Below are 25,398 nucleotides of genomic sequence, written 5' to 3'. Positions count from 1 at the left end.
TTCTATACCTGAAAAAAAGGAAATACATGACAAAATTCATCAAATAAATAACAGATCTCTCATATAATTACACAAAAGTCTGGAAAAAAAATTGAAGCCATAGAATTAGCCAGATAACTGGTTAGTCTCCACGTTACTTGTCACATAATTTCAATCCATTTTTTTCACATAAGATCTAGTGGACTATTAATCAGATATGGGGACAATTCATTGTATAGCATTTATCAACACTGACTTTGAACTCACTGTTACATAAAAACTGAAACAAAAATGTGTGTGTGGTGTGTGTGTGTGTGTGTGTACTTAACACAATTCTTTCAATTTTAGAATTTATAACATTCACGTAGTTTACAATACCCTCCCATGAAGTATAATATTACATTAAAGAGGTGTGAGGCTAAATAAACATTATGACTGTGTCAAAAAATTATCTTACTGTTTATAGTAGCATCCAATTTCTACTTCTGATGCCATTGTATTGAAGGACTGCTGTGCTAGAGTTTACTGTTCTGCCATTACACAGCTATATAATCTAATTAGTCATTGGAGACAACACTCATTTCTCTGATTTTCTCTAGGACGCAGTTTGACAAAAAAGACCCAGTTACTTACCGAAACGTACACAGCTGCAAAGGCAGCAAGGGTCGCATGTTGAGAAGGGAATGATTTTCTGCCAAAGGAAAAGAGTCAAATTATGCCTTCTGTTTCTGATACACTGCTAACAATCATCTCAAGAACACTGGGTGGTTACAGTGTTCAACTTAAAAGCCTCAAGATAATAAGCAATAACTTTAATTTCTGTTTAGTTTTCTGGAGAAAGATCTGAGTGGTAAAATAAACACTGCTAATCACCGTTAGTATTAAAGTAGAGTAGTGATGCACTTTCCAATGTAAAGTGTTAGCTTTGTTAGGGATCACTTCTTTATACCATTGGAATGATGGTTGAAAGTAGAAATGGAATGGAAAGCATTATAATTGTTTATTGGTATTATAATTATGTCAGCTTAAAGGTTTATAAAACCTAAGATTTTAAAACTTTTAAACTTTTTTCTATGCTCTTAAATATATGGTTTCATTTACATACAAATTTAAAAGACAAAATTATTTTCTCACAGCGGTGGGTCTAGATGTGTTTTTTTACACTCTAGAGAGCATTGAAAAAGTCTAATTTTAACAAAATGTTTCTCTATCTATCCCACTTTAAAATAATCATTATCTCCAAAATCACAGAGTATATTATTTAGTGAAATAAGAAGCAAGGTGGGAGAGGTAGAACAGAGGATAGTGAGAGAGACACTGTAAAGGACAGACAGATGGAGAATAGAGATTTCTTTTAATGGATAAAAAATGGAAAAAATAAAATTCTATTTTATTAATGTCCTCCTAATTATTTGGTACCCAATAAAAAGGACTACCATTCAACACAGACAAGAAAATGTAAAAGAATTGAGAAAGAATAGAGAGCATAGGTCTTAAATGTAGGTTCAAAATTTTTGAATTGAATGGATCGTAAGAACGTGAATGTATATAATTACATAATATAAGGCTCTGATTCTTCAAGTGTACTTAACTTATTTTTGACTCTTAATCTTTGGGAACTCAGTGAGTGAAAAATACAATTCTTATATCTTTTTTTGTTGCCCTTCATCCTTCTGTAATTTATTTCTTTTGAACTTCTCTTTCCATATAAGTTGTTTTTTTTTTTTTTACTTTATTGATTGAAAACAATTTAATGCCTTGGTAGTTTCTTGGATTTTTCAGTTTTTATTTTCTGAAATTCAAGGTCAGAAGCTGTACAGATTTTCTGGGTTAACTCAAAGAAGACATATGCAATCCTAGATGCTATTTCTTTTAAAACTCTACCAAAACGAAAATTCATATGATTTCTTATTTTTTTAATAAAATATATAATGAAGCTGGAAATATCATAGATATTTTGCCTTCCACTTAAGTCACTACATGACACATACTGACTATAAGCCATGACTAACTATAAATATCTAAAATAAACCAATTGTGATAACCTAAAACCATAAGTAGTATAGGGTAAATCACAGAACATGATTGGGGTTTGGTGATATGAAGATGAGTGGCATGAATGTGAGGCTGAAATTTGGAGACAGACAGAAGGATTCAGAATGAACCACCAGTGGGTTTCTAGGGTATTATCCCTAAAGAGATCACTGAATTGAAAAGAAAAATAAAACCAAAATCATTATGACTGAAAAATGTATGCCTGCGATGATACGCCAAGCTATTAATGAACAATGAAAACACTGACATGGAAATTTTCATAATCTCCGTTTCTAACCTGCCGCTGTTGATAACTGTAAGATCGGATCCTGAGCAAATATCTTCTACAATGTAGGAATTCTCTTTGCAAGACACATTCAGAGAGGTATAGTTTGGCTTGCACACAGTCAGAAAGTATGGTGCCTGGTAGCCTGTGGACAGCTGGATGATATCTGTGATGAGAGCTGTAGAGCAGAGTCCAAACACATGAACACCTATAAGCAAAAGGAAAGAAACTGTTACCAAGCTAGTGCTTAATGCCGATGCACCATCATCAACCATGCTTATTACACATGAACATGACCACCTGCACATCTGTTGTGATCATTTTCTCTGAGTTTATTTCAGGAAGATAGTAAAGAAAATGCCTAAACTTTCAAACAGATACTGAAATCCAAAAGAAGGGCAATGAGTATTTCCAAAGTAGTTACTTGAGGTATTTTTGTCAGTTTGGTTAAATTGGGCCAATTCTTCGTATCATTAACCATAGATCACTTGACAGACACTTGGAAAATGTTAAGGTGACAACTGTGTGATTTGAGAAGAATTAAACATGGGGAATGAAGCAAAATTCAAAATCGTTGTAAATTGCTTAGCACGTTTGAGCTTCCGGGGCTCTCTCTCCCCAGGAGTCCCTATCTGCAGCCACAGTTGCCAAAAATGTTAATCATACCAGGAATTCTAATTAAAACAGAGAAAAGTGCAGGCCAACCTTGTCATGGAAACAATAATCATACAAGTACAGAGCTGTAGGGAGGCTTCCTTCATGTTTGGAATTCGGAGATGATATTCTTAAACCTCCCGGTTGAAATTCTATCTTTCTTTTATCTCCTGGGCCCAGTATGAAGCCATAAACTCACAAACCCTGATGCAGACTTGTACACTCGAACTCCATTCCTGCTTCAAGTCCCTTGCCTGGCTTTATCCTTGGGAATCTAGCTCTGCTCACATACACATGATCTGAACTCACCTTGTCCCTCTACATTGTCTAGACACCCTGGAGTCACTCTGACTTGCTAGCCTGGATTCTGATTTATGATTTGCTCATAGAAATCACTGTGACAGGCACCTGGGTAACTCATCAGTGGACTCCTCCACACCAAGATGGTTGGCCAGTATGTTACCTCTTTTTGCATTTTCTTTCTCTGCTTATTGTCACCTAAAAACCACTCTCCCAATTATTTCTCCACCCACTCACCCGGATTCATGACACTGGACTTTTATTTATACATTCTAATTCCTAGCAGCATGCAAGATCTTGGAGAGGAGTATGGATAAGTGAGGAAACCCACCCATTTTTACCTTTGGAGAATGAGAATCTCTAGGCCCCCCAGGGGATGGGCGTTGCTGACTCTGGGGCACGCTTCTCTAGGATAGGATGGTCCATCCTCACCATCGTGAGGCTTTTCAGAGAGGTTATGTGCCCCTTTGCCACAGCATTTTGTTACATTAGGAAAACTTCTTCTGAGATCAGCTATATGTCCTGAAGTTTTACTTCTTTGTCTTAGTTCATGACCCTGGTAAGGGGATTATTCTTGCCGTATAGTCCTTGTGTGGCAAAGATGTGCCTTTCATAGTGGGGCAGAGTCTAGGGCATGATTTAGACCAGATTTTTTCCACTAGCGGGAGAGGTGATTGTATTTAATTATCTACTAGGTATTAAATGAAGCTACGTATTCCTTTCAGCTGAGACATTAAAGGTAGAAATAACTTTTTACTGATTTACGGGGAATCAAAACATTTACATTGGGGTGATGTACTTTGGCTTGACTTTTCAATTCAGTTAAAAAAAAAAGGTCTGTGACTCAAACAATATTAAGATAGTCACATGCTAATCAGAAGAGATGAAGGCTTAGATCTGGCTTGATTCTGACGCAGGCCCATTGATTTCCTGTAGGTCTCATAAAATAGGAGGTAAAGTTAGACGATATAACCAAGGAGAAATAGCCTTGATGCCGTACTCTATGGTGACATTTCCATGGGTGGTAACTTCTCGATGAAAACACTCCAGGACAATTGAGATGGAATCACTGATGTGGCTAAAGTAGTTTCCGAAGGGTTATCCATTCATACTGGCCTGCTGACATTTATTCTCCATTTTAAAAAATGAACACAGATCCAAGAAATTATTTTAAAGTAAATTCATGCTTCTACCAGAGCTAAGACAAAAATATACTGAAATGCATGGCATGTTGGCTCTCAAACAGAGATTATAACTGTAAATAACACATTTTAGATGCAAAACTCAAATTTGGGTGTTTTAATGGGATTTTTAAAAATAATGTAAAATTCATCATGTATTTGACATTATACATCTAAATTATAGCTTTAAGGACTTAATATCTGTAATTAAATATAACATTTCTATTTGAAAAACATTTCCTTTCTTTGTGGTTTCCCACACCCACCAACGAATCTGACAGCTCTTCTAAGGAAAGAGTTGAAGTTGCAGCCTCCGGCATTAATATTGGGCTCCAGGCCAATTCCATTCCTTCTTTTGGACAGGCAACAGTAGAGAATTCCTTCCCCTACCATAATCTGCAAAGACAAGAGGGTGTTCAAAATGGACTTAACGGGTACAAATGAAGTATAAGTTATCTCTTAACATGCCATATTTTCAATAAAGTAAAGATGTATTTTTCGTAAGACCTTTAGAGATGTGAGCAATGTCTCCTGAGTATTTGAGGGAGCAGTGAGAAGTAAGCAATCAGGGCACTGTAAAGAGCACTGCTGGATCTTCTGTGCTCCTACATACTGGTCAAGGGTGTGATAGCATCCTGGCATTTTAACACAGTTGCATTAAATAATTTTGTTTCTTTCTTTGTAATTATACATGTAAATAGTGATTCACATCTTATCCATGAATGTTTAATTATATAAGAATTTATTTGTTCAGTGCCATTAGGGAAACGTTTCTTATACAACACCACAGTTATTATCTCAAGTGACCTTGAGACTTCTGGAGTTTTAATTTAGTCGTTTAATATGCTCAAAACTCATATGTCAGGAGAGCGCTTTCATACTCTTTGGCTTGATTATGGATAGAGGTTTCTTGTCAGTATTTTGACTTCACCCAACTCTCCCTCTCTCTACGGAGCACATTAATTTTCTCCTCACACTACTATTCATTTAACCTTGACCTACATGTCATTGTATGAATTTTCAAAATGATTTAATTTGCATTTTTTAAAAATCTTTTGACTGTGCCGCGTGGCATGTGGGATCCTAGTTCCCCGACCAGGGATTGAACCAGCACCCCTTGCATTGGAAGCGCGGAGTCCCAACCACTGGACCGCCAGGGAAGTCCCTTAATTTGCTTTAAGACTGTGACCCTATGCCCAGCAATACCCAGTGACACCTAAGTGATTAATCGCATGGTGACTGATTCTGCTCTGACTCTTAGAATCTTGGCATTTCATTCTTAAAACCATGAAAACAAGATGCCTGAGGGGAGAATAAAATAAGTACCAGAGTTAGAATCAGGAATATTTTATTAGCATATAGTTTCAATAAAATAATTTGGGATTGACCAGAAGGATCAACCCATGAAAAGCATACATGAGGGTAGAAAGGTGCTTCCTAAAGCAGAGCTGTCCAATAAAATTTTCTGTGATGATGGACATATTTTCTGCATTGTCCAATATGGTAACCATGATTGAGCACTTGAAACAGCACTACTGACGACTGAGCACTTGAAATTTAGCTACTGCAATTGAGGAGCTGAATTTTTAATTTCATTTCATTGTACTTAGTTAATTATTTAAAATGTAAATCAATTAGATTTAAAATGAAATAACCACATGTGGCTAGTAACTATCTTATTGGAGAATGTAGATTATAAGAGAATCTAGGTAAGCAGTAACTCCTGGATGAAAACCCTCCAGGACAATTGAAATGGAATTGATGTGGCTAATTTCTGAAGAGTTATCTACTCATACTAATATGTCTTAGGTATGAAATATTTAGAAAATGTGTTTACGGTGAACAGAGGACCATACTTAAGATAAGGAACAGGGCACTTGCGGTAGGATTCTAGGACATAGGACATCAGTGAAGAAACTCAATATATTTAGCCATCATTTCCTTCAGGAACTTTTCCCTGAAATTCTTTACTATGCCCTAAATTGAATTATGTCCCCTTCTATGTGGCTCCCTTAGTATCTTGTCCTTCCCTCTAGCATAGCTTGATTAGTGCACTTTGATTATTCATTTGATTATTTCTCACTTGACTATGACCCTCTGAGGGAAGACCATTTATTTCTTTTTTACCTTTTATCCTCACTATCTAGCAAAGTGCCTGGCATTGTGGGATTTGCTTTTGTTACCTTCGCTGTGGGAGTCTCATTGGCTAATTACCTTAGGCATTTGGGCTGGTAGCTATTCTGTTTAAGAAAAGCAAGATTTGAGATTATGAGTTTTATTTATGCAAAAAATCTCAAATATTTGGGGTTACTGTGCCAAAGAGATTATTGTGAAATTAGAGTTGATATGGGTAAAAATGTGGAACTGAGAAAAGTAAGGAATGGCAGTCCCTTAGATATAAGTGATCATGTCATTTTAAAGATTATCACCATGATTATGAGCTGAAACATATTTTCCAAGCGAAACTTCCCAGTTCTCAATACCAACTTAACACTTATTTTATAAAGTACTTAAAATTATCTTTTTTAAAAATAATGACTGTAAGTCTATGACCTTATGCTTCAAATGTTCAATCTGCTATATTTAGTATCATAGGCAATATGGTGTGTGTACAATTATAAAGAACCTTTATTTGTATAAAAATAACTTTCCTAATGAAACTCTACCAATCACCATACATGTGTGAAAATCTTGTGGCATACATGATAAACTCCTTTATGAACAATCAAATAGAAATAATCAAGAGGAATTTTTTTCATATCATTGAATACTAAGTTAATTATTTATACTTCTTGAAAAATATCATACTACATTATCACTTTAAGTTAGACATAGAAACACAACAGATTATTCTGCACAGGAAGACATGACATGACCCACCATGCATGTAGAATAATATCATGGTTATCTCAAATTCATCATTTCAAAAAAATTAACCACTCATTTCTGAAATGTGTTCTGAAATGCATTGAGATTGATTTCATCTTCACTTCATCAATAATAATTCTGTGAATAATTTTGTTTCTTTCTTTGTAATTATACATGTAAATAGTGATTCACATCTTATCCATGAATGTTAAATTATATAAGAATTTATTTGTTCAGTGCCATTAGGGAAACGTTTCTTATACAACACCACAGTTATTATCTCAAGTGACCTTGAGACTTCCGGAGTTTTAATTTAGTCGTTTAATATGCTCAAAACTCATATGTCAGGAGAGTGCTTTCATACTCTTTGGCTTGATTATGGATAGAGGTTTCTTGTCAGTATTTTGACTTCACCCAACTCTCCCTCTCTCTACGGAGCACATTAATTTTCTCCTCACACTACTATTCATTTAACCTTGACCTACATGTCATTGTATGAATTTTTGAAATGATTTAATTTGCATTTTTTTTTTTTAATCTTTTGACTGTGCCGCGTGGCATGTGGGATCCTAGTTCCCCGACCAGGGATTGAACCAGCACCCCTTGCATTGGAAGCGCGGAGTCCCAACCACTGGACCATCAGGGAAGTCCCTTAATTTGCTTTAAAGATAGAATTCTCTTCAGGGAAAGGGGAGCTGCTTCCTGATGTATTTCCAAATGCGCCTGCTTGTTTCCCAGTTCTGAATGGTACACTGTTGTGATGCAATTTAGTTTCAGGGATTAGGTGTTGACAAGAAAATTATTTGTTGATCTTGTCATTTGGAAATATAAAACAGTCTATGACAAGCATCTTCTCACAATATTCTGTTTATGCTGTATACAAGCCTGAAAAGAAACAATACCATTTTTTTTTTGCATGTCAAATATCATGGACAGATTTTTGGAAGAGATTCTAAAGTGACTCAGCTTCAGGGGAGATGTAGAGAGGAAATATATTGCTTATTATTACATGGATACTGCCCTTGGAATAGCCACCTAAAGGAGATTGTATAGTCTCCTAAAGCTTAGATTACCTTCTAGAAACTATAATCAAAGTTCAATACAAATCTTCTATAAAATTAGATATACTTATCCTTTAATCATATACAATAAAATTTTACTTCCAAGGAAGAGAACATATACATTTTTTCTATTCATGTAGACTTCATGAAGATTTATGATAAGCCTAGATATTCTGTGCTATTTTCCCTGAGAAACAATCTCCAAAGGACTAAACAAAATGCTTGTTTCATTATCACTTAAAAGTAAATGAAAAGTTAATATTAAGGATGAAATTTTCCAATTTAAGGACTATTTCAGAGAAATAAGAATAGGCATTTCACAGACACGCAAGGAATTTTTTCAGTTTCTTGCACAACATCATAAAGACAAGGTATTTTTAAAACACCCTTCAAAGCATTAAAAAAAAACCCTGAGAAGCAAACACTAAATGATTTATATGTAAATGCCTGTATAAAAAATCAGTTGATCTTCCTTTTGTTCATATAAACGTCCTTTTAAAGAATATTACCCATGTGTGGTCTTTTGTTTTGCTTTGTCTTCTCTTCATGTGAGTGGGTGAAAATAGGAAGTGCCTCTCCTCACGCCAATGGGCTCTGAAAGCATTTCCAAAGGAAGAATTCAGCCTGCCTCTCTGCTTCCCCCACCACTCCATTTTGGAACAGATTAATACTCTGCCATAAAGATAAAAAGAAAGTGGCATCCTTGAAAGTCAGGGATTAGAGTCTGTTATTTCCACTTTCAGGAAGGGGGGGGGGAAAGGAGTTGGAGCAGAAACGTATGTAGTAAGATTAGAGACAGAATTATGGTTCTAGAACAGAATGACTACAGACACAATAGGACCAGTGTTTTGGGGAAAGGCCTTAAAAACAGAGGGAAAATGGAATTAGAAAGAAATTTAGAAAAGCTATGATATTTGTTTAGAGAGAAAGGTGTGGAAGACAGTATCCGATGCCCATAAAGTCAGGATTTGTTTTACCATCAAGTTGTTTACTCAAAATCCATGTAGCCAGTGTGGAAGAAAAGAATGACTGACATCCTGGAATATCCTGAATGATATGGGGAAAATTAGGGATGCTGTGGTGTAAATATTTCCCTAGTTTGCTTCCTGTGCCATTAAGAGGCATTGCAGCAGCTACGGAGGCCCTGTAGAGACCCAGGAATTCAGGCGGTCTTTGTGGAAGGAGTTGGCATTCGTTTCCCCAGGTCAACTTGATAGATGGAGACATAGCAGATTTGTTCTTTCACTTCTCAAGGCTCCAGAAAGAAAGCGTTGACCCAGAATCCCCCAGAAAGCATCCTTAATTGCATACTGAGAATTTATTACTGGAAATGAGGGAGTCAGAGAAGAAGGAGCACAATGATGAGGCCAAGGTCATTGTCTCCAGGACATGTAACTGTGTCAGCAAAGGGATCAATGTGAGATCAACAGTGCTGGCAGGGAGAGCCACAATTAGACTTGCTTTCCTAGCCACTTAGTAAAACACCCTAGGGAAGAAAGACTTCTGGGTATATAAAAAGCAAATTATTTAAATGATTAAATATCAACATAGTCTTTTCAGCAGAATCATGAGCATTTGTACAGTACCTTATGTATTTTATTTCAAATACTATATCAACTACAATAAATTTCTGTATTACATTCCAACTAGGAGAAATGCTTTCTGGTCTACGAGATTTAAAGCATATATTCTTTCTGCTCTTGTCAAATGACTGGATGATGTAGATTTCTTATAAGTCATTTAGAGGAATGACCAGCAAATGCTGTTATTCTGAGCAATAACGCACTTTAAATCTGTTTTTATTAGTCTGAGTCTCAGCTACTTCCAAGTACATCATTAATAGTTCCAATCACCCCAGAGTTACTGAAGCTCAAATAACTCATTTATTTACAAAGTATTTTGAGATCTTGTAAGTATGATAAAGTTCCAGGGAAAATTAAGTTCCAGTTTTATCTTCTGAGAATATTTTATATAATTGATTTATAGTGTAGATAGCATGTTATGATTATTTAATATAGGGAAATTTTTTAAAATAAATTTATTTATTTATTTATTTATTTTTGGCTGCGTTAGATCTTCATTGCTGCTCGCGAGCTTTCTCTAGTTGCCGCGAGCGGGGGCTACTCTTCTCTGTGGTGTGCAGGCTTCTCATTGTTGTGCCTTCTCCATAGCTATATAAAAGTATAGGTCTACGCAGAGACTTTTCTAAAACTGCTGCCGTACTGAACCAGAATAGACCAAGTCATTAGGGAATCTTATAAAAACTCCATTCAAATACAGCTCTTTATTTAATAACCACTTCCTCTGACATTCATGAGCATGATAAAAGTAAAGTAAGATTTCCTACTGTTAGAAATAAATATTAACCCTGAAACATGTTTCTTGTCCTTTAGGTAGATTCTGGGGGTATAAGAGATGGTGTAAAAGCTAGGCCAGTGTTATTTATTAATGAATTTATTGAAAAGTGTGTTATTCACAATGTGTATGTTAGCAAACTAAAAACAATTATTATTTTTTTTAAAGTCTTTATTAAATTTGTTACAATGTTGCTTCCGCTTTATGTTTTGGTTTTTTGGCCATGAGGCATGCGGGATCTGCTCCCCGACCAGGGATCGAACCCGCACCCTCTGCGTTGGAAGGTGAAGTCTTAACCACTGGACCGCCAGGGAAGTCCCAACAATTATGTTTTTAATTCAATTTCAGTAGGTTAGGGCATTTCTTTATGTCATATATTTTAAAATGCAAGTGAAGTGCTTGTTCTGAATCTAAAGTATTTTATTTTGTTGGAGGGGCAGGAATGTGACTTGTGCCCTCTTCACTGTACAGTTGTGGATACCCAGTGCTCAGAATCAATAAAAAGTGCTAACCTGGTAAAAAGTGAGAGCAACATGCACTTTTGAGAAGAAAGTCTGTTTGCTATAGAATTGTTTCTTCCCCACAGTTTCCCAGACTTCAGATATGACATGAACACATGAAAAATACGTTAATGAGGAAACATATCAGAAAGTTTTTGGTTTACTTTTAACCCATTTATTACGTAAATGTGGTCATCCTTCATCTTCTGGGGCTGACAAACACTATTTGGGGGCAATTCTTACCGTAATTGCAGGTCCGGCGAAAGCCAAGCTAAGCAGCATGAGGAATGGAATTGCCTCCTGTGTGGGTTCAATGTATGGCATGCTAAGACTCCGGTCATAGCAGCTGAATCCAGAGTGCACAGGTTTGAAGACATCCGTGAGTTCCAGGAAATACAGGCTAACCACCGATGATGCCAATATAGGCAACTGAGAATGAAGGACATAGGAGATCAATTTACTCTTATACACAGGTCATACACAGAATCAGTACATCTTGAAATAAGAAACATGTATTTCTCCCTTTCACCACTCCTCTCTGATCTCAGAATTAAAATCATTCATACTTACTATTGCTTCTGCCTTCAAAATAAAGCTCTAATTCATCCACCTCTGTCACCAGCCTGCTCTGAACCCATGTCATGCCTCCCCTTTGCTCTTGGATTACCTCCTAAATGCTGTTCCATTTTCACGCTTACCCTCCCCACCCCATCTATCCATTTTCAGCCCAGCATTCCAAATATTCTGAAAATGTTTTAGGTCATAACACTTCCCATTTTAAGTACTCCAGTGGTTCCCATTCTACTTGAATAAAATCCAAATGTCACACCATGGAATGCAAGTTTCTGCATGATCTGGCTCTTACTTCAGTTTCTTACATCTTTTTATACCATATTTATACTATTCCCCAGCTCCCTACCCACTACAATCCAATGGGACTTCACTTTTGTTTTAATTGAGAAATAATTGACATATATCAACCTAAAACATTATATTAGTTTCAGGTGTACAACATAATGATTCAATATTTGTATATATTGCAAAATGATCACCACAATTAGTTTAGTCAACATCCATCACTACACATAGCTACAATTTTTTTTCTTATGATGAATACTTTTAAGTTCACTCTCTTAGCAACTTTCAAATATAAATACAATATTATTACCTATAGTCCCCATACTGTACATTACATCCCCAGGACTGATTTGTCTTATAACTGAACGTCTGTAACTTTTGACCCCCTTTACCCATTTTCCCCACTGCCCATTCCCCACCTCTGGCAACCACCAATCTCTTCTCTGTAGCTATGAATTCGTTTTTTTATTGCTGTTGTTGTTTTAGATTCCACATATAAATGAGATCATCTGGTATTTGTCTTTCTCTGGCTGCCTTATTTCACTTAGCATAATGCCCTAAAAGTCCATCCATGTTGTCCTAAATGGCAATATTTCCTTCTTTTTGAGGGCTGGATAATATTCCATTGTATATATGTACCATATTTTCCTTACCTATGCATCCATTGATGGACATTTAGGTTGCATCCATGTCTTGGCTACTGTAAACAATACTATAGAGAATATAGTGGGGGCATATATCTTTTCCAGTTGTTGTTTTAGTTTTCTTCAGATAAATACCCAGAAGTGGAATTCCTGGATCATATGGTAGTCCTATTTTCAATATTTCTAGGAACCTTCATACTGTTTTCCATAATGGTTGGAGCAATTTACATTCCCAAACAGTGCACAGTGGTTCCCTTTTCACCACATCCTTGTCAACACTTGTTATTTCTTGTCTTCTTGATGATAGCCATTCTAACAGGTGTGAGGTGGTATCTCATTGTGGTTTTAATTTACATTTCTTCATGATTAGTGATGTTGAGCATCTTTTCATATACCTATTGGCCATCCATATGTGTTCTTTGGAAAATTGTCTATTAAGAGCCTCTGCCCATTTTATAATCAAATTGCTTGGTTTTGGTTTTTGTTTTTTTGGGTTTTGTTTGTTTGTTTTGCTATTAAGTTGTATGAGTTCCTTATAAATACTTTGGACATTAACCCCTTATAAGGTATATGATTTACAGTATTTTGTCCCATTTGGTAGGTTTCCTTTTCATTTTTTGATGGTTTGCTGTGCAGAAGCTTTTTAATTTGATATAGTCCTATGGTCTTCACTCTTTTTCTGTAACAGTCAAATTCATTTCTACCTAGGGGTTTTTGCATTTGCTGTTTCTTCTTCCTTTTGTGCTCTCCCCCAGCTCTATGTCTGACTGACCTCTCCTCATCCTTTAATGATGACTTCCTGTACTATCTAAAGTAGTCATTGATCCATCTTTCCCTCTAAACCCTTATCATCTTGCTTGATTTCTTCATAACTGAAATTGCCTTGTCAATTTAATACTTCACTTATTTATTTTTCTTCTCCCCCCGTCTCTCACTGAAATACATGCTCCATGAAGTAAGAGTCTGCCAGTGTTATTTATTGTTGGGTCCCCAAGGCATAGCATTGTTCCTGGCACATGGTAGGCAAGCAATACATCATTTAACAATTTAATGAAGCAATAATACTTGTTGATAAATGACTAACTGAATAAACAAATAAATATTAATTCATTACCATAGCTAGACAAGATTTACCAGATTTAGCAAATGAAAATACAGGTCACTCAATAAGATTAGAATTTCAGGTAAGTAATAAATCATTTTTAGTGTTAGTGTGCCCCATGCAATATTTGGGAGATACTTATGCTAAAAATTATTTGTTGTTTATCTGAAATTCTAATTTTACTGGACACCCTCTAGTTTGTCTGCTAAACCTAAACTAGGCACAATTTACTTTCTAGACTTTGTTTTATGGATTCAGTTATTCATTCCTTCAACCTACAATGTGCCAGGTACTATGTGGGTCCTTACTATAATATGGCAAACAAGACATGGGCTTGGTCATCAGGATCATAAGCTTAGTGAAACACCTGCTCTCGGCTAGAGAAAAAGTACTGCAAATATATTGTTGATGCTAGTCCTTTCAGAATCTGAAGATGCAGATTTCTGTAACACTGAAAAAATTATCTAGTTTAAGGCTTTGTTGCTTGTGGAGGAAACAATTATTTATTTAACAAAACAGAGCAAGTTTTGATAAAAATATTATTGACCATCCATGATTTCTGGTCATTTAGTTTAAAAAATAAACAAATTTACAAGGCAGCATTATGCCTTCTATTCCCAAGAGGTTTTTTTTTTTGAGGTGAGAATTAGTTTTATTGGAAAAATTAATAATGTACGAAGATTAATCTGGCACTTTCTGGTTTTCAGATAGATGCTTTCCAATAAAGAGAGCAAAAAGCATGTCAAAACACTTACATTTTTCTTACTAGAATCCATGATCATTTGACCACTCTGAATATCTGGTCATTCCTCCTCACCACTTCCCTCTCCTGTAAGGAATAGTAGCTTCCAGTCTTGACCAATATATCAATACTTCATGGTTCATGTGAACAATTCATATTTTCCATTTAAATCCACTTAAATATATTTTAGTTTTAATTTAACAACTACTTCAAATAGCACTTAATGTGCCAGACAATTTTCTGTTTTAGAAATTTTAATTAATTTTATTAATTGATATTAACTCATTTAACTAAAAACTTTCTATTACAACATAAGTGCTACTATTATCCACACTTTGCAGGTAGATAAGCCCAGTCTCCTCTAGCAAGTGGCAGAGGTTGGATTTTGAAGCCATGAATTGTAACCTCTACTTAACCACTAGTCTATGCTTCCCTTCCAAAAATGGGAGTAGAGTTTTAGGGTAATGAAATACAATTAACGTCAAAGAATGGGGTACAGTGTAGCCTACAGTTCTGTTTAATGAAGAGTTTCTATTTGCAAATCTGTAGTTAAAAATATGTATCATGTAGCATAAACATTACCTTCAAAATATGGTTTCAATAAGTTTAGATTAAATTTCCCTCCTTTAATTTGCATGTTAAATATTTAACCAGATTTGATGATCTACATTCTTTCCTTTTTTTTTTTTTTTTTTTGCTATTTGCTTTTTTTTTTTAAACATCTTTATTGAAGTATAATTGCCTTACAATAGTGTGTTAGCTTCTGCTTTATAACAAAGTGAATCAGTTATACATATACAATATACATTCTTTCCTTGATGCCATTAGTTCATATTTTAGGTCTTCTACATAAGACATCACCCAGATAACATCTGATTACCTCATTTTTCAATGTTCATGCCCTGGTAAAGTGAGTTTGATGTCTTCTATAGAAAGGTGAACAAAACTTTATCAATTTGGTAAATCTAAAAATTAAGTAAATCTTCCCTATTAAGGACATTCTTCACCATTGAATTTTGTGGATTACTTCAGAATCTGCTCAAATGTGCCAATGAAGATATTACATAGCCATGGAATTAATGTGCTATTCCGTGTGTGTGTGTGTGTAAATGGGGAGAGACACTCAGAATTCTACATACTGTAGTGAATCTAGTGGGGCCATATGGTTTTCAAGTCACCTAGGAGGTTCTTTGAAAATAAGCTCTTCTGTTCACTACCAGTGTGACCTTGGAAATGGTTTTCTTAAACCTGTTTTCTTATCTATGAAACAGATACATTGCTAGTACCCATCATCACAGGCAGTTTAAAGGATTAAATGAAGTATTACAAGTCATATTCAACAATACCTGGAGTGAAGACTAGTTTGTAAATGTTAGTTTTATTGTTGCTGTTATAACTATTAACAATAATATACTCATCAAATGTCACCTTTTACACTTGCCTTATTTGGTGATCCTTTTTGAGAGTAATTTCCTCTTTCTTAATTCCCCAGTACTTCGTTTTATGAAATTTCTATCACTGTTCTTTATTATAGTTATCTGGTATAAATTAGTTATAGCTTTTGTCCTGCTTCCCAAATGAAAATCTCCTTAAGATAGAGACCTAACCTTACTCGTTTTAATATTTAAACTAGTAATATACATCATAGTGTCTTTCAAATATATATGTATACATATAATAAATTAATATGGGAGAAAATATGTCCTTCATTAATATTATGTATTTTAGTCCTTTCAGACATCAGCCTTCTTGAAACTGCCAATTTTTCCAGTTTTGTATCCATGCATTTTTCTATCCATATGTTAATATTTTTTATAGTTCTATTGAAACATGTTTCAAGACCTTCTTCTGTCTTCAAAATAAGAATCATATTTTTCTTCCCTTTTGATATTTGTTTCTCTGACTTTTTTAAAAAAGTATCTTTTATTCTTTGTCTTTTACATCAATTTTGGTTTTTAAGAAAGAGGGATTTGAACAAAATGTTTATAATATTTGGGGAAAAAGTAATTTTAGACATTGTTTTCCTATACTGTATTTTACTACTGGTCAGTGTGATGGATTAAATGACAATATTTGCTTCAAACATCCTTGTCTTTCAGAGGTATCTTTTATCTTTTGAGGTACTCAACGACAACTTTCTTTTGAATGTAAGAAATTTAACAGACGGCGTGTGCTAGCTTTGGCATAGATATAGAATTGATATATATGTAATAAAATCATCTTTTGATTGCATTTAAAATGAGATTTAAAAAGAGATTTTAAAAGGTCTATATAGTCAGGAATTAGGAATTTTATTCTCTAGTTATGTTGTAGCCAAGAAAATAGTGTGAACAATGTTACTTTTATGCAGCAATACAGAGAAGGGAAATTATCTGAAGATTAGGAAAACAGTTTTCAAAAAGAAAAGATTTATTCTTATAATGATCTCTGCTAAGGAACTTGTGAGTAAAAATAATAGAGCAATTTTTAAAGAGAAAAGTATAACAGTTTTAGAGAACAGGGCAAACGAAATGTGTTTCAAAAGACGGCATTTGCTAGATAATATTGATTTTTCTGATGCCAGTTTGAAAAAGACAAATACAAGGTATATATCAATGTTAGTGAAACATTTTATGGACTCTATCATGACATTTTATCTAAGTCATATAGCTTACTTGCTTTTAGCATCTTGATAATAACAAACTTCTACTTCTCATTCAGGTAGTTCACTTGCTCTTAGCCTACAGATATGTCAATTCCATTCTTCTCCTTTTTCATAGCCATGGTACATTCAGAGTCCTCTGAGACACTCATAAACTGGTGGGATCATAGTCACAGAGGATCAATTACCGTATATGATATTCATGGCTCATTTACTTATTCAATCGACAAATATCTATTGAAACCTACTAATTCTAGGAGTTGTTCTACATTCTGGGAATACAGCTATGATAAAACTCCAAGTCCTTATTCTGATGAAGATTTCATTCTTGCTGAAGAAGGCAGATAAAAAATTAAAAATTATAATACTAGAAAGAACATATATTACAAAGATGATAAAACAGGGGGCTGTGGTAATTGAGTGCCTGGATTGCTATTTTAGATCAAGAAAGGCCTACTTAATAGGAATCATTTAAACAGAGACTTGAGTGGGCAAGAATGAACTAACCATATAAAAACCAGGTAAGAGGCATAGTCAAAAGGGAGCAGTGATATAAGATGAAGTCAGAGAGATGGATTTGGGACCAGACTTTGCAGAGAATTGAAGGCCATGGCAGAATTAGTGTTTTATTCATTCAAAGTACGTTTGGAAGTAACTTTGGAGAGTTTAAGCAGAGGTGCAGTAAGACTTGAAATATATTTTACAAAGATCACTCTGGCAGTTGGGTTGAGAATGATTGTGATGGGTCAAAGATAGAAGCAGGGTAAAAATTAGAAGGCTCTTCAAAACCGAACAAATACTTAACTAGTGCCCGGTATGTGCTAGGCACTGCCCTAAGGGTGAAGAATATAATGGTAAACAAAATAGAGAAAACTCCCTGCACTCGTGGAGTTTACCTGCTAGTGGATGCTTGGCAATTGCAGTAATCCAGGCAAGAGATGATGGCAGGTTTTACTAGGATGTAGAGAAGTTTGCAGATTCTGGATATAACTTTGGAGAGAAAAAGACCGGACTTCTTGATGAGTTGGATATTGAAGAAAAACCAGTAAAGGTTGATTTCAAGGATTTGGGGCTTGAGCATTTGGGCTGGGGGTGTCATTTACTGGGATGGGGAAGGCTGGGAGAAGCTTCAGTAGGAGGAATCTAAGGTTTTGTTTTGGAAATAGGAAAACTGAGATGCCTCTTAGTTATCAAAATGTCAAAAAGAGAGTAAGATGCCAATCTTGGACTACAGAGAGCCCAAGGCTGCAGGTTGAGAGTCATTGATACATGCTGATTTAAATAACATCATTGACGTATGATGATTTAAATAATATCACCTTACTTTTGAAGAACAACACTTGCACAGGAAACTTCAAAGTTAAATTAACTTGGTTTTGATATGACTAATGTCACAAGAACCAAAGAATATAATTGTGTATCTTCATACTACTCATATCCAAGAGATAACCTAAGAGAAAAAGAATGTTTTTTATATTAATAACAAATTTTAAATGGGAGGCTTGGAATCAATTCTGGTAAGTATCCCCAAGTCATATAAAATGTGAACTTGGGGCTTCCCTGGTGGCGCAGTGGTTGAGAATCTGCCTGCTAATGCAGGAGACACGGGTTCGAGCCCTGGTCTGGGAGGATCCCACATGCCGCGGAGCGGCTGGGCCCGTGAGCCACGGCTGCTGAGCCTGCGCTTCTGGAGCCTGTGCCCCGCGACGGGAGGGGCCGCGATAGTGAAAGGCCCGCGCACCGCGATGAAGAGCGGTCCCCGCACCGCGATGAAGAGTGGCCCCCACTTGCCGCAACTGGAGAAAGCCCTCGCACGAACCAAAGACCCAGCACAGCCAAAAATAAATAAATAAATAAAATTAAAAAAAAAAAAAAAAAAAAAAAAAAAAATCTGAGACTCAAATTTCAAAAAAAAAAAAAAAAAAAAAAAATGTGAACTTTAAAACATAAATGCATTATATTCAAATGAAATTAAAACAGGAAGAAATATTAGCAGATCAAAGTAATTTTATTAAAGCTGGTGGCTGATAAGCATGTTGTCATAGGTCAACACACACAGTGATGACAGAATTTTCCATTTCCTTCAGTACCATCTTTAATGACATTCCTTAGCATTTGTGCCTTGTAGCTAATACAGATAAATGTTTCCTTTAAACATTGACAATAATAATAACTAATAATATAGTATAGGGCTTTGTGGTTTATAAAACCACTTCACCATAATTGTAGCATATTTAGGTTAACAATATAGATTATAAAAAGCACACTAACACTTGTAGGGTCATTAAGAGTAGGTCAGAATGAGTCTATTACATTATTCAAGGTCTAAAAATCTAGTTTTCACAAATAGAATGGATGTGGCTTATATGACATGCATAGATACCAATTAAAACAGGGCAGTGTAATTGAGGAAAATCAACGCTGGCCTCAGAACCAGCAAAATCCAGTTTCTCCCCTCATTTATTCCACTAGCTTCTGGGATTTGGAGCAAGTCACTTAACCTTCCTGGGTCTTACTTGTCATCAGTGAAATGAGGGGCTTTTTACATTGCCATTTAGTTCTAGAAGTCTCCATGTGCTGTCATGATGTAAAAACCATTCCTCACATTTCTTTGACAGTCTCACTACCATATATAATGTATTAGATTTTTTACCACTATTCTCTCTACAATTTGTTTCATCTCCCACAATGCTTCCAGGCTAGTTTTTCTAGAATCCACATCTAATCATGCCTTTAATAGTGCCCCACTAATTACAAAATAAAGTACAAATTTCCTAGAATGACCTTTCATATTATGCATGATCTTTTGTATTATAACCTCAATCTGCCTTTCTTGTTTAATTTTGCTGTTTACCTCCTCTCCACTCTCTCAACCCATGAACACCTATGTTCCCATTACACTGATGTTCCAAACAGACATGTTCTAGTCTCTGCTTTACATTTTCACTTCTGTTTCCCATAAAAACTGTCCTCATAAAAGGTAAGATCACATAATTTTTTCTCCCTGAAACCTTCCCCATGCTCTCCATTCAGAACTGAAGATTCTGCCTCATGGACTCCATATATATCTTTATTGTAAGACCCTGTTAGTCTGCCTTGAATTGTAGTTATCTGTATGTTACCAGCCCTTCTCTTAAGATCTGATACTGCAAAGTGAGGCCTTTGTAATTCACAGAGTGCTTTGAAAATTTTGGGTGTCCAGAAAATATTTGCTGAATTTAATTGAGAGAAATCAGGACATTACTATTAAATAAACAGAAAACATGGACAATTTCTTAATCATACATAGAAAGTGTTGAGGACTTAGGTGCCAGAGACAGTGCTAAGTTATATAATAGATTGCTGCATTCAATCTACACCTTATAAACCGTCTATTGTTATCTGTAATTTACACATGAGAAAACTGAGACAGAGATAGGTCACATAAATTGGCCAGTGGTCACAAAGCTGGCGAGTGGGAGCACCCAGATTCCTACCCAGCTGCCTAAGTCCAGGAAACATGCTCTAAACTGCTTTGCTCACGGGTCTCAAAACGGTTTCCCTCTCGACATTGCTACAATGGTTGCAATTCCCAAATGGGAAGAGGGCTTGCAGAGGGTGCGCACAGTTTGAAAAAAGTCTCCCTTGCTCTTAACTCTTAAATACTCTTATTAAACAGTTTCTCTGAGGATTTCCTATTAAATTTTCCTATGAAAATTGCTTCTTTTGTGCGAATCTAATATCTACCTTTTCTAGAGGTCATTTCACTTTGTTACTGAAAGAATTTATTGAACACCTCCTCTTACATAAAAAGAAAAGAACATTTATTGACTTTTTATTTAGACATTTCCCCATAAATTATCTAATTTAATACTCACAACCTCCCTGGGAATTTTAAGATACATTTTAACATGAAGACCCTGCTCCAGATAAGGTAAACAGCATGCCTGGCTTACAGCAATTGGAACCTGATCTGTTAAATTCCTGGAAGCATGAGTCCCACTACACCCTGCTGCCACTTTGGTACATTTCACCATTGCCATCTGGCACTAGTCTGGTGCTTTTCAGGAAAAAATAGCCCCAGGCTTCAGTGGAAATGCCAATTTAAAGGACAGAAGTGAGAGAGAGCCATGTGTACAAGGGGTTTAATGGCCCCAAGAGCGAAGGGGTGGCAGGCACTTTCAAATCATGTTCTTAATTTTATGGTATTCCAAGGTCTTGAATGTTCTTTCCCGTGCAGTTTTCTCCAATGTTATTTTAATTTTTTTGGTAATATCTCAAGAAACTTTAATTATATCTTGGATGTGGTCTGCTTTCACCTTCACTTCTGTTTTCCCTAGGGAATGACTTCTGATATAAAATATCAGGAATTGGGCACATTTCAAGCTCCAGATGCTTTCCTGTCGTGTTTCCTTTGGATCGCTTTCTCTAACTGCACAGAGATGGCCCGATGAATGCCTCTGTCATAGCAACTGTCATATGGGATGACAGTTGTTCCTTCACCTTTCTCTCTTATTCAATGAAAAGACCCTTGGGAACAGAGAAATTGTCTCTTTCACTTCTCTATCCCCAGGGCCTTATATTAGGCAGGACCTGACATACTGGGTACCCTCAAGGTACCAAATTAATGCATGTATGGATGATGATTTGAACAGAACTGTTTACGCAGTTCTCATAGTGTAGTTAACATGATGAAAGAAAAACCCCAAGTTAAAAGATCCTTGTTTACTTCTACCATAGAAAATGCGCCTACTGTGAATTTCTAGAATTCTAATAATTTTTTTTAACATTAAAGAACACAAAAAGTTCAAATTGAGTCCTCCAAATAGCAATAGTAATTAATAGGGAAGAGAGAACAGATCTAACATATATGTTAGGTTTAATGGGAAAAATGTGTTCTATGTCTTTATGCCCAAATATAAATTACATCTTTACAGCTCTAAAAAGACTAATTACAATCACTCAATGATCTAACAGTAAAGTTTAAAATAATGGTATGTGGTTGTTTTATTACCTGAATATTGATCTAGCATTAGGCTTGGAGTAGTAAGCTCTGTAGTCCCAGCTTTAACCTCAGGTCCTGATTTGCTCCTCTTACATAATTAGACACAAGTACTATGTGTATTGTCTTGGAAAGCATTTTGTTCTTTACACCTAATTAGAGACTAAGACCTGAGGCTGGGGACTTGTATTTCAATTCTTAAAAGTAATTGCTTTGAAATCTTTCCTTACAGCTGTAATTTCTTTACCCTTAGAACATATACCTGTCTTTTAAAAACATGGGTACGAATCACAATTTAATGCTACTAATATTTGCCAGGTACCATTTAAAGTTCATACTTTTACATTTCTGAACTCATCCAATCTCCACAATACCCCTTTGATAAAGGTACTATTATTATCCCCATCTTACAGAAGAAGCAACTGAAACATGGAAAAATTACATGGTTTGTGAAAGATCATACAGTTTATTAGCTAGATTATAAACTCAAGAAACCTGAGTTCACGTTTATAGTCATTATACCTACTACCTCTTGCTAAAAATTTTTAACACTGACCTTACCTTCCCAAAGGCATTGAGAAATAGCAGAAAATAATATAATGTACATTTTCTTTATATACTGTGAATGTCACCTGACAACTTTCACTATTTTCACTATTAGTGGGATTACTTTATTTATATAGAAAAAGCAAATATATTTTGACCTGAACAGTCTTATAAAAGAATACATAGTACCTTTGGGGTCCAACATATATTTCTTAATACCAAACAAAATAGAAGTTAAGGAAAAAAAAATATTGTCATTGTAATAATGCCAGAGAATGAAATTAGCCAAAAATTCTGTATTTGAGATATGGAATAAGAGGAACAAATTTATTTTGAGATCTAATGTGATAATCTTACATACACATAAATTAGTGAATTAAAGACATCAATATTTTTAAGTTACTTTTTTTGAGTTGTTTACTAAATTCAGGTATCAAGTTTATCCTTAAACCATTTTATTTAAGCACCGTAAAAGTTTATATTTTCTCTTATGTAATAATTAGTTTACCTAACAAACATTTATTGAGTGTATACTATGTGCCTGATATATTTCATTTGATCCATAAATTAACCAGAGAAGAATTTCTAATCTACTTTCAGAGATGAGAATTTAACAATGTATCATGAATCACTCTCTTTTTCCAAGCTTGTCTCCTACATACTTAGATCATACTTAAATGCACATTATGAGCCCACCTTCAAGACTAATGGTTTTCCAAGGCGGCTTAAGACCTTATTTACTTGAATGTATCTGTGAAAGGGATTGATGAATATAGGAGATATTGAAGAGGGGCTCTTAATGTGGGATATTAAGAACTTTTATTTTCCAACAACTTAAGGCTGTGATTAAATTAAGTATAATTGTACTATGTTTCATTGTGAGATGCAGCAAAAAGTCATGAACAAATATATAAAACAAATACAATATAATATGGGATACAACTATATCTGACAAAGAAGCACATTTTATTACTAAAAAAAAAATGTTATCGTTTGTTCCACCATAGCCACAAAAAAATTGTCTTCACTGGCATGTATACGTTATGTAACTAAAATAATTTTCTATGAAAATTAAAACTATAAGTCCTTTGTTTAAGTGATGCCTCTCTTTGAAGTCTCAAATCTCAACTAATCCATAGGTATGCTCTAGATCATAAAATGAGCATAAATATTATTAAGAAATGAGGCTCACAGACCTCGGAGATTGATTTAATCTTAACCTTCATCACCACTTATTTTATAGATAAAAATGTCTCCACTGGCTAAGAAAAGTTAAGAAAAAATTTATGTTTATAACTGTCAGTCTTGTTTTACTCCATCCATTCAGGCAAACTTCATTGAAATCCTACTATAGATTAGGAAGTATGCCAGTAATGATTCCATATTATTTCCATTAATTTAACCAAAAGGTACATAATAAGCAATAAATAAATATTTATTCAATGACTAAATGAATTTTCATGGAAGTACAAACAGAATACACCCTGGTATTTTACTTTGGCACCCCTGTTTGGAGTGTATTTAATATAAGATTGTTCTCTTTTAGACTATCCATGAAGGCCCAGTTTCTGAAGCATGATTAGAACTTTATTAAATGGCGGTTTTACCGCTAAGGCAATCCTACAGCACAGGCTTTGGTGAGGACATTAAGTTGTAGACAACATATCCACACATATTTCCATGATTCTCACTCCCCAACAACAGTCCACTAAATGTACTGATACCTTGTTTTCCTTTTCCTGAACACACATTGATTTTAAATACCTGTATTTCCCCTTCTCTTTAACTTATACCTCAATGGTCTAATGTCAGTTTTAGAAGAATGTACAGAAGCCATCTTATGATAGCAAATAAGAAAGCAATTATCCTCCTTTATGTTGATTAACGTAAATGTTTTGTGTTAAAAACAGCTAAACAGTGATGGACCTAAGAGGCAATTGATTCAGTGCCTAATTACTGACAGAAAAACAACTCAACACTAATTGTGTCAAAATTAGCATTTCTGTCCTTGGCTTTCACATTCCAAAATCCACTTCACTGTGAGGAAATGACTCCATTCCATAGTAATCTGGAAGTACATGTCTCAGCTAATTAATTCTAGAAGAAACCAAAGAAAGCTGAGAGATACATAATTAGACATTTCACAGTTTAAATACAAACATTTTTCTCCTCGTGGCCACAGGGAGAAGAGCACTGCTTGGGATTTAGGCAAGTTCTTGGACCTTCATGAGTCTCAGTTACTTAATTTGTAAAACAGAGTTAATATCTACTCCTCAGTTAATATCTACTCCTCCTTAATTTGTAAAACAGAGTTAATATCTACTCCTCAGGATCAAATGAATCAATGTATATGAAAAAATTACATTAAACTGTAAAAGAAAATGCAGTTATTTTGTTACTGATGTTGTTAATTGTATCCTCACTCCTTCCAATGTTTCCACTTTCCTTTACTGTCTGTCAGAGACCTCATGTCCAGAGAAGTAATTGTGAAATTATAGGTAGACAATTGGGCAGTGAGAAAGAAAAATATCACTTCCAATTTTATGATTTTTAGCTGTAACCATGCTTTTCAAAGAGCCTAACAATTTAGAAAAGCAGAGGATCCATTTGTAATTGCTTTAACATGTTTAATGCAATGTGGTATTATGAAATACATAAAGGTACTT

General features: G+C 35.0%; 1 protein-coding gene across 3 annotated transcripts in view; it reads right to left on the bottom strand.

Annotated features, from left to right (window-relative positions):
* PLPPR4 (phospholipid phosphatase related 4) overlaps positions 1 to 25,398 on the bottom strand; it is a 39,534-nt gene that overhangs the window by 7,634 nt on the left and 6,502 nt on the right. For all 3 annotated transcript variants that reach the window (XM_007169542.3, XM_057536180.1, XM_057536177.1), the window contains exons 2-5: positions 11,462 to 11,647; positions 4,701 to 4,830; positions 2,312 to 2,507; positions 613 to 670 (exon numbers count right to left, since the gene is read on the bottom strand). In XM_007169542.3, the coding sequence (XP_007169604.1) occupies positions 613 to 670; positions 2,312 to 2,507; positions 4,701 to 4,830; positions 11,462 to 11,647 (570 nt within the window). The remainder of the gene's footprint in view (positions 1 to 612; positions 671 to 2,311; positions 2,508 to 4,700; positions 4,831 to 11,461; positions 11,648 to 25,398) is intronic.

Source organism: Balaenoptera acutorostrata, chromosome 1, assembly GCF_949987535.1.
Source record: "Balaenoptera acutorostrata chromosome 1, mBalAcu1.1, whole genome shotgun sequence".
In the NCBI taxonomy this organism is placed as follows: Eukaryota; Metazoa; Chordata; class Mammalia; order Artiodactyla; family Balaenopteridae; genus Balaenoptera; species Balaenoptera acutorostrata.
Note: the sequence above shows the minus strand (reverse complement) of the source record. Positions and strands in the feature narration are given on the sequence as shown.